The following is a 10761-nucleotide window of genomic DNA, read 5'->3' on the forward strand; positions in this document are numbered from 1 at the left end:
CTGGTAAACAGATTAATTAAGTAGAAATAAGTATGGGCAACCTGGCTGTATAGTGAAATAAACATGCAAGGTTACACCATTCAAGAGTTGGTTGCTGCAAGTAGAGGCCACAGAAAAGACAGCAACTATCAGTAACCTTCTGGAAGGAAAAAAGGCAAAGTTACTAACCACAAAATGTATTATGAACAGGACTTCTTTCTGAAAATCAGTTAAAGATGTCAACAGAACCAAACCATATTTAGAAAAGGCAATTATAATTACCAAAGCTAATTGGCATTATTACCTTATATAGAAAGTGCACCAGACGCCCTACTTGTAAAACACTATAAAACCAGCAAAAAAAAAAAAGAGCACAATGCTGTCCAAAAGTGCCCCTACTTGCCTAAAGAAAACCACAAAGTGGAGAAAAGGAAGAAGTAGTGCCAGCCTAAGACTGAGGACTGCGCCAGAGTGAGAAATATACCTGCCATGTATCAAAAAGGGACTGTTTAGAAGTCTAAATTGACTGCATTAAAAAGGATTAAAACGACTGCTGGGCAACGCATAAAGACTGTTGATCCTGTTGGGGATTGAAGAATCTTCAGAGAGGACTTGATAGCACAACTCAACAACTCAAGTTCTATAAGTCACGTTGTTCAGGACTGTTGAGTAGAATCTGTTACATTCATCACATGATTCAATTGACTAGAGCAACTTTTAATGAACCTTAACAAGTAACTGAGTTAGATTACTCATGTTATTTACATGAATAGCGTTTAAGTAAACTTGGTAATTGCAGTCAAATATATAAGTTAGATTGGAGGTTTGATGCTTTTGATTATTTGATGTATAGTCCATGTTTAAGCATTATTTTTGACTCGAGACTTCCTTTCATATAGCTGTATTCAATAAACTGCTGCTATTAACGGAACTTTCCTTGCATCTAGTGTGGTTGTTCACAGTAAGTCCCCGATCTCTCCAAACTAGTGTTGTTTCCAAAAGGATAACCAGCTGTTGCGTATCACAGAACTTAAGTCTGCTTTCCCGATGAATAATGGGAATAAAAACAGGTGTTTAAATATAAAAGATTTTTGTAGAACTAATCTGTGTAGCTCCAAAGCCAAACAATCAATTGTTTTAGATCTTGTTCCAAAATGAGAAATGACAGAAATAAAAGCTTAAATAAAATAATATTTTATTGGAGTTCAACAACAAGTATAACACATCTACAATGGGCTTATCTCAACAAGAACATTAAAACAGCTTTAAAGATTAATAAAAAACACTGACAAAACACATTCACAGTACAAACATTGACTGGCGCTGTCGTAAAACATTTCCCATCACTGTCTTTAAACAAAAACAAACTGTCTTTCTCTTTGAGTTTAATTGGAGGGTTATTACACAGGCTTGTATGAGGGCTAAACAGTTACTAGTATTACTTTTTTAATGCAGATAAATGCTGCATTTCAAAATTCATTTCTGAAAAAAACTTTGTGAATAAGTTGTACCTTCACTGGTCTTAAAAGTAATTAATTTATAGCCAAGAAATCTAAACAGTATGTCCAGGATTGAATCCAAAAGAATGAGGTACATTTATAGATTGAACCCTTCAAAAAAAAGGGTAAAAGCAGTTGGAGTTGTTCATGAGCTGCCTCCCAGATAGTTGCACTTCCTTGAAAACATGGGAGGTAAAAGAACCAAACTAGCCACTGTGCAGCGAGTTAAGACAATGCTTAAGACTCAAAGATGAGCCTTGGAGGCAAAGTCAGCACTGAGTTTACGCATGACGTCTCCATGGCTCATCCCCTCCAGCTCCTTTTTGGTCGAGCTGTAGTTCTCCTTGACAAAAGCAGCAAAAGGATTGAGCTCCGTTCTGCCGGGAGTAGCATTCTTCTGAGATGTCAACAGGACCAGCTGGCCAGTGCAGAGCGCACACACAAAGCGCTGCGTGTCCAGGGACTTAGAGTGGCGGCCAATTCTGTGGACATAAAACAGCACTCATTCAATAGACATTAAGGTACATCACTGACATCGATGCAGGGTAAAGGCAATCCTCAGGATTCAGAAAGTGCTTATGTTCAAATTTGTGCAGATCAATTTCAGATTAAAAAAACTAGTACAATACAAGGGTAATGCTTTTTGGTGAAAATACATTTCAGCCATTCCAGGTTTTAATATTGCAAGAACACAATAGAACTCTGAAAAGCTCAAACTGCTCTGTAACTGGGGTCTTATTTCCATTTAAGCATGACCCCCAGAGTCACATCCCTTGCTAATATTTCAAGCAAGTCACCATATGCAGTTTGTGGCTCTGGCACAGTCATTTCTTTAAATTCATTCCTATGTTTCTATGGAAGAATGAAATTGTTTATCAAGTTCAACACTACAACTGTGCAAACTAGACCTTTTATGAACCCCTCCCTCCCATACTCACTTGTTTTTGCACTTTCTGCACTCATAGTAATACTTGTAGTTGATCTCATAGGTGTGGCAGCGTGTCACCATAGGAAGTTCGGGATGGACCACCGTCGACTTCCTGGCATACAATTTCCAGAACTGCCCGTGCCCATCCCGAACACCGTTAATCAGCCAGGTGGCTGCATGGCACATCTCATGGACCAGTGTGTCCCGCAGGCGCTCTGGTCAAGATGGGGGAAATGAAAAAAATTAATAAATAAAAAGAAGAACATGTCAGTGTGACCGTAGATCAGGGGTCTCCAACCCTGGTTCTGGAGAGCCCCTATGCAGAAGGTTTATAGGCATCTCTACATCATCAGTGGCTAAAGACCTGGAACACCTGTTAATCTCGACTAATTAAGCCAATAATTGGTGCAATTAAAAAAAAAGACAAAAAAAAAAACAAAACAAAAACAGCAGCAGCTACCAGGACCTGTGTTGGAGACACCTGCCGTAGATCATATTCCTTGCATTTTCATTTTTAAAGGGCAAGGGCACAATGACCATTTTAAACTACTACTGTAGGTCTGTAGAGTTCATTTTCCAGCTATAACGAACAGTGCCACAAAATAATACTACCCTGTTAGCAATATCTTTATTTACAGCCAGTAATCCGCCACTCGTTTCAGTTGCTTTGGTGAATGGTTAATCCCTACCTAGGCTAAGCTAGACCATGCTTTCCAGTACCTGCAGAATCACACACTTTCTCAGAGAGCTCTATGCGTGCATATCTCTGCACCTCGACTCCACGCCGCTGCCCTGTCACACAGTACCCTGCAGTCTTCCTCATCTTCTTATTCCAGGTCACCTCCATGTCCCCAGGGAGCTGCGGAGACAGAACGACGCTAAGATGGACTTCTGGTGTCTCGAATTAGGTTAAACAATTGTAAACAACAAAGTTTCCCACTTCAGGTTAACTCCCTCTTCCCTTATTTTTAATCTCGGACTTGAACGTGTCTGGTACTTCAAAGCAGACCCCTGCCTAAAATCCTTTCCTTTGGTTGCATAAAAAAAAAAAAAAAAAAACACAAAATGGTGATTGAAATGAAGTTTGCTATTGATGGCAAGATCATTTCCTATTATTGCAATTATCAAATGGTTTTTACTGTAGTCTACTGCATTTTAAAATGAATACGATAAGCAGAATCATAGCAAAGCAATATCGTAAATACCGTAGTAAACGATAATCACGGCAACTTTAGGAATAATTATACCGTGCAATAGACTTTACAGTGTAGTCCTAAAATATAATGGTCAACTGAGCAAGACAAGCCAAGAAGGACCAGTGCATTTGTACCTTGCAATCAAAGATGCTGGAGTTGTAGAGAAGGTATAACCGCTTGCTCAGCTCTTCCCTCTTCTGTTTGAATCCCTTGACGTAGGAAGAGCTTGGGTTTGAGAGATCACGAAGGAAACAACCTACTGTTCGACACTGTGGGTATCTGAAACGAAATCAAGAACAGAAAAAAAAAATCATTACTAAAATTCATCAGTGGTTACATTTAGGTGATTAAGCACTATATGCTGTACAGACTGGAATGTGGGGGATGAATCTGGAAGGAACAAAGCCATTACCTGCTGATATTGTGCTGTGCCCTCGGCTCAGTCAGACTGACCACAAGAGTTCTCCCTGCAGGCTGGACCGGAGTCTGAACGGACACAATTTCCCTGGTGGTTGGAGCAGATCCCAGCCGTTTACCATTCCCTGGTTTCTGAGATGGGATCCTAAATGAGGGCTTATTTTGGTTGTTTTTAGATTCTAAAACCAAAAATACAACACAGATCCAATTATACTGCCACTCAGTAATAAGACACTTGAAAGAACAACGAGGAGAACAATACTTAAAACAAAAACACAGCACATCTGCACTAATGATATATTCAAAATATCTTCAGATAGATCTACCATTCAAGGGAACAACTGGAATAGACCCATCACCCAAAAATGTAATGATAGACCACGGATTAGTGTACCCAAACACTTGTTTTCTGAAATCATAAGAGCTCTATATGGAAATGATTAGTGAAAGCAGCAGTACCAGTATGGACAGTGGCTCCAGCAAGCGAGGAATTGGAGCCAAGGTCTCGGTTCCTCTTCTTTATCCTCTCCATCAGCGATTCAAACTCGTCATTGGAGCTCTCTGAGCTGTCAAACGCAACCTGGGGCGTTCTTGGACTGAAGACCGCGTGCACAATCTTAGCCTCCCGCAGAGGAAACTCTAATTTGGAGAGAGAGGTGCTGGACTTGAGGGACCCAAATCTCTGAAGGGCCCCTTGCTGCTGATTCTTCATCCCTTGTTCCCTTGTGTTTTCAGATTCGGAGTGGCCCATGAGAGTGTCTGTGCCCAGAGGAGCCTCTTTCTTATAGTGCCGTGGCTTCCATGTGCTCTTGATCACAACTCCCTCCTCCTCGCTTTCACTGTCATTGAGAAACACAGGAGATTCCCACATTGATGGGCACTCTTTTGCCTTCAGTTGGCTGGCTGGAGTGCTCCTGAGGCCTAGAGTACAAGGGCAAAAAAAGTGGAAATTAAAAGAAAAGGCAAAGCACCATAAAGAATAAAACTTTCATCCACTATTCTAATTAACTAAACACACTATTAACATTCCCACGATGTTAAGACACATGTTGTAAAAAGGTCAACATGCAGTGAAAACCACATCTAGGTTTCATCATATTGGGTGTTTCACTCACCTTTAGTAGAGACTGTCTTTTTCTTTTCTAAAACAAAGTCATCATCAGAGGAGTCATCCACAATAAAGGCTTTCAAGCTGGTTGGGGAGAATGAGATTACATTATATATACACACACACAAAACAATGTATATGCTTGCTATAGCGCACAGTCTCGACTATCCGCCCTTATTCAAATTAGCCCTCAGTTTAAAAGTACATTCTGCCAGTGTATCCCGGTTCTGGCAAGTCAATTACCGCATATTAAACCTTTACTATGTATCTATATTCATAGTTTAAAATGAAACATTCAAAACATTTGATGGTGTTGAGATCAAATACATAACCTGAAGTTAGGCTTGTCTGAGCCACTGGACAAAGTGTTTGCCTTTAGGAATTAATACAACCACTGTAAAACATTCAAGTGAATCACTTGACATATACCGTATCCCGGTCGTAGCGCTGCAGTGATAATTTCACAGTGGTCAATTAGCACCTACTCTCAAATAGACACACTTATACTCATAACTGCCCAGGTAAAGAGAAAACTGAGAAAGTAAGTGCCTGAGCGCTATTTCGAGCAAGTACAGTACATAACCAGAAGTAAACTATTTCACTTTGTACTGTATCTTCAAAAACACCCAAAAGAGTATTAGAAAGAGGGAAATGTACAATCTGATCTCACCTGCTGTCACCAGTGCTTTGCACAGATGGGCATGGTTTTGTCCTTGGTGTTTGTACTCGACTCAGAACTATGGGAAGAACAAGACAAAAACACAAATAAAGAAAACAATATCTTCATGTCAGGTCATCCACAGCCTTCTAGTCTAGCTTACAATTCACCACCAGCAAACGTATCCAGCTGTTTGCCAATTTTTTTAAAAGCATCAACATTGTTAAAAAAACAAAACACACTACAAATTACACACGTCTTAGGGCAGACTAGCTTGACATTGTTTAAACACAAACATTCTTCCTATACTCACACTCCTCAAAACTCCCATCACTGTCAGAGTTCACAATCAGAATACAGGGACTAAAGGGAAGATAAATATAATTAGTACAACACCCTCAGCACTTATTTTGTAATTTTTTTTTTAAAAATCAGCAAAGTTGTACCCACCTGTTTGCCTTCTGTGGTCGGCAAGTGGCCTTTCCAGCAATTTTGGGAGTCGCCTTTTCAATCAGGACTGAAGGAAAAACAGAGTTCAAGGTACCATTCTACAACATCACCAAAACTGGGCAACAAACCAAGAAACCAGTAGCACAAACACCAATAATTTGAGTGTTTGATTTGGTCCTGTAAATTAATTAACACCCCTCTATACAATAGGAAGAACTAAGATTAAAATCTTCCTACTTTGTAGGTAATGAATGAAAGGAGCAAAAACCTCTTCAATTCTGACACCCTGATATCTATTCAAATCCTGTTGAAATGTGTCTTGCAAAGCATACATGGAATTCTTTCAATGCTTCTAGGTCAAGGCAGAGCTTACACTTATCAAACTCCTCATCCTCGCTTGAGTCGAGAGCAGCCCGGGCCTGGCGATGCTCCTTGCAGCTGGGTGCTTTTGTTACCTTTCGGTTCTCCTTGTCAGAAGAGCTTCCACCCTTGCTATCAGAGTCTGACAGGTGGAGCTTGGGAAACAAGGACATTACTGAGGGAGAAGTTGGTTTATACTTTTCACCCCCAGAATCTGGGCTGAGCAGGGCAGGCTTTCTTTGTTTCCCAATGCTCCTCAGCAGCTGCACACAACACAAAGACAGAGCAAATAAAGTCAAACAGAGGAAACAAAAACAAAAGCATCCCAGAGAAATAGAACGGTTTGCAAGCAGATAAAGTTAAATAAACAGGAGAAAAAGGGGGTTGTAAAGTGGAAACAGTACAGTATTGTTTACTCAGTTCTGATGGGAAGTTCAAACAAATTTGATCACAGAACAGTATTTATTTGGATGGCCCCGATATTTACAGGAAACTAACAGGATCGTTGAAGACAGATGTGTATCAAATGTCTCCTGGCCTCAAAATGGCAGCAAGTATCACACAGGATTTAATAGATACTTCGCTCACCTCAGAGATGCTTAATTATTGGGTTCATAGCTTCTTACCTCTTTTTCTGTTGTGTCCAGTCCACCATGCTGGGACCAGCCCAATCTCCCTGCAACTCGATTGAACAGATCTTGTGTCTTGTCCTCCATGGCTGCTCCTTATAGTCCTATCCTCTTTGACTTGACGGGTTCCCTGGAAGAGTACACATATAGCGTTGTTAATGGCACGCCATGTAATATTTCTGTGTAGGTGCATCTTATTCAGCTTCTTGTATGAGGTTTTATTTTGTTTTGTGCTATATGGGCCTATTTAAGTAAGAAATTCAAAGAAAACTTTTTTTTTTTTTATCTGCATTTTCATAATGTGTGCAATTGAGGGTTAACTAATAACCGGGAAATATAGGAAATTAAACACATAAAAATGCGTACACAACAAATATGCCTGTTTATGTGCGGAACTACAGGGTAGGGATTACAGTAGTGTTGGTAAAAAGATTGTGTCACTAACTCGAAGTAATAATGAGTGTTACATTATAGTGTGGGATTATTCTGAAAATAATAATTACTTAGTGACATAACCTTAATTGCCTACAAATTGTAATCTACGTAAATTATACAATTCAGGGAAGTTTTTTTTCTGTTCCTTAAGTTACAACTATATTTTTCATAACTATTATACATGAAAATTCTGCACAAAAATAGTATCCGTACCACAAAACTAAACTAACAAAAAAAACGCAGACAGAGCTTGCTTATACAGCTTGGAACTAGCACGCAGGAACAACATTCCTTTAAAATAAAAAAATAAAAACTTTCTTTGCGAGTCTGTCGGCAATCTGTTTGCAGCAACACGTCTGTCGTTGCAGAAGCAAGGTTTCGAAATATGAGTTTACCCTTTCCTGTAAATTACTACATCTACAACAACACCCGTGAATTATACTATTTATTATTAAACCCGCTGTTAAATCAATGTATCCATACAGCTCTACCACGCATTTAAATATTGCTGTAACAAAAACCATTTCAAACCTGGCGCCGTGTGAAACACCTCTTCCAAAAGCCTTCTAACCTTGTTCAATCGGATTTCTATGATTTGAAAAACGTCACACCCCACGTAAAAGTTCACATTAAATATTTCTTAGCGCCACCTCCTGGATTGGAGTACCGGTGTAGCATGTTTCTAAACATTAACATTTATTCAAGCTCCAGTCGGTCTCGCATTCAGATGAGTTATTCACACAGTTCAAACAACAAAAGTTAAAATACATTAATGAAATATGCAGATGTAAAGACTATGTTATACACAGGTGGTGATGCGTAAGGACCGTACGTGACTGAAGGGATGTTTAACCTATCTGTCAATTATCTTTATAGTACCTGAGTTTTGTGCACGCCCACCGGATAGCTAAGGTATGAGCTGCCACGTAATCACCGTGGTCCTGCTTGTAGTCTTGCGAAAACATTGCTCTAGGGGGATTCTTTGCTTACAATTTCTGAGAGGCGGTATTTTAATGTTTTTCATACTAGCCTAAATAAATGTATCAAATGTATAAAACGAAGGTAAGGTGTTTGGTTAAACTTCCACACTTACAAATAATCAGTTTCACCGTTAGGTACCTTTACTTCAGATGTATGATTCAACTCCCTTGTGACTAGATCTTGTCAGTGGTGTTTTTCTGCAAACGTTGCCATTCCAAAAACCCACGGAGAGGATGAGCCGCGTTGTAAAAGCAGTCATTGTAACATGCCTCGTGTGCAATAACACATCTGTCTGCTTTACTATGATTCTTGCTGAATAACACTATGTAACACAATTTTTGTTCCTGGGTAGTAAGTGTTATTTCCTAATTGCTTCAAAAGTATAGAAAATGGCTATTATTCCCCACAAACTTTGCTTTTGTGACCAGGACAGTGATATTTTGAAATTGACCTATTGCCAATGAGAAAACTGTCTTTTCGTTCACATAAAGTCAGAAAAAAACAACATATGAATCCAAATTAACATGTATTTATACTAAAGTAATACAAAAATGACTAAAAAAGATTTAGAAGCGAGTAGTTTTTTTTTTTCTTTTTTTTTTTTATAGTGTAAATCACTTTCACAAATCAGCCCCCAAATGTAGTCTCCCATCATGTTCTCGTTATACTGTCCTTGGTAGCGACGTTCAAAGTCCAGTATATCCTGGTGGAAGCGCTCGCCTTGCTCCTCAGAGTACGCTCCCATGTTCTCCTTGAATTTATCAAGATGAGCATCAAGGATATGGACTTTGAGGGACATCCTACAGCCCACTGTGCCGTAGTTCTTCACCAGAGTCTCAACCAGCTCCACATAGTTTTCAGCCTTGTGATTGCCCATGAAGCCCCGATCCACTGCGACAAAGCTGTTCCAAGTCCCTTTCTCCTTACTAGTGAGCTTCTTGGGGAATTCATTGCACTCCAGGATCTTCTTTATCTGTGGTCCGACGAAGACACCGGCTTTGACCTTTGTCTCAGACAGCTTAGGGAAGAAGTCTTGAAGGTACTTGAAGGCTGCCGACTCCTTATCTAGAGCTCTGACAAATTGTTTCATAAGGCCCAATTTGATGTGCAGTTGTGACATCAGCACCTTCCGGGGGTCCACCAGTGGCTCCCACTTGACGTTGTTCCTCCCCACAGAGAACTCGGTCCGCTGTGGCCAGTCCCGCCTGTGGTAGTGCGCCTTGGTGTCCCTGCTGTCCCAAAGGCAAAGATAACAGGGAAACTTGGTAAAAGCACCTTGGAGACCCATCAGGAATGCCACCATTACAGCCTCTTGATGCCATCTCAGAAAAATGCAGATATGTATCCACTTAGGCAGCTGGAACTAAACTGAACTGGTGGGCTTAAGGCCCCTGTATTTATACTACTATTTATATTACTGGAAAGTTCTAGAAGTTACTCCAAGTTTACTCAGCACTGAATCTATCTGGAATGTTCTGGAAAATAAATTAAATTTATTTTTAGTAAATTTCAAAATATCACTGTCCTGGTCACAAAAGCAAAGTTTATGGGGAATAATAGCCATTTTCTATACTTTTGAGGCATAAGCAATTAGGAAATAACACTTACTACCCAGGAACCAAAAAAAAAAAAAAAAAAAAAATTGTTACACTGTGTAATTGGTTAAACATCATTACACAGGTCTAGTGCATCAATGTATGATTTATTGAAGTATTTTGTTAGCTACCGCTCAAAGGTTTGCGTATGTAAAGTTAAACATCAAGACAGATTTTTCTTAATTTTTTTTTTTTTTTTTTTTTATGTCATATACTGAACATCTCCCTATTATGAGAATTGAAAGGTACCTCTCAACCATCTTTCAGTAGCAATAGCTAATGACATTAGCAAGTATTACTCTAGATAGATAGAGTAGTTGGGTTGATATGACACACCATGGTGTATTCAAGTATGCCATAAGTGATTCACGAAATTAGGTTTTGGTGGAAAATTGTATTGCCCATTGACTTCACACAGATGCTAAATGCTTTCACCACTAGGCATACTATAAGTGCAATCTACAGATATTTTACACTAATGTTATTTCACCTCTCCTGCAATGGATTGCCCTGCATTGTTTTGGAA

At 39.5% G+C, this 10761-nt stretch overlaps 1 protein-coding gene across 1 annotated transcript; it reads right to left on the minus strand.

Annotated features, from left to right (window-relative positions):
- Nucleotides 1–1157: 1157 nt before the first annotated feature.
- On the minus strand, nucleotides 1158–8448 carry gcna (germ cell nuclear acidic peptidase). The gene is made up of 13 exons (XM_041255719.1): nucleotides 8191–8448; nucleotides 7222–7354; nucleotides 6609–6858; nucleotides 6236–6302; nucleotides 6099–6148; nucleotides 5798–5864; nucleotides 5135–5211; nucleotides 4479–4940; nucleotides 4015–4198; nucleotides 3737–3881; nucleotides 3127–3265; nucleotides 2417–2621; nucleotides 1158–1960 (listed from the first exon to the last, which is right to left on the minus strand). The coding sequence occupies exons 2-13, from the start codon at nucleotides 7309–7311 to the stop codon at nucleotides 1723–1725; spliced, it is 1974 nt and encodes a 657-aa protein (XP_041111653.1). The 5' UTR covers nucleotides 7312–7354; nucleotides 8191–8448; the 3' UTR covers nucleotides 1158–1722.
- Nucleotides 8449–10761: the final 2313 nt, after the last annotated feature.

The sequence above is a fragment of the Polyodon spathula genome, chromosome 7 (genome assembly GCF_017654505.1).
Source record: "Polyodon spathula isolate WHYD16114869_AA chromosome 7, ASM1765450v1, whole genome shotgun sequence".
NCBI lineage: Eukaryota > Metazoa > Chordata > Actinopteri > Acipenseriformes > Polyodontidae > Polyodon > Polyodon spathula.

Coding starts and splice junctions, on each gene's coding strand:
- gcna (XM_041255719.1), bottom strand. CDS start 7,311: ATGGAGGACAAGACACAAGATCTGTTCAATCGAGTTGCAGGGAGATTG. Junction 5,212..5,797: donor CAAAGCACTGGTGACAGCAG/GTGAGATCAGAT, acceptor CTCCCCAACCAG/CTTGAAAGCCTTTATTGTGG. Junction 3,266..3,736: donor CCAGCATCTTTGATTGCAAG/GTACAAATGCAC, acceptor CTGTCTCCGCAG/CTCCCTGGGGACATGGAGGT.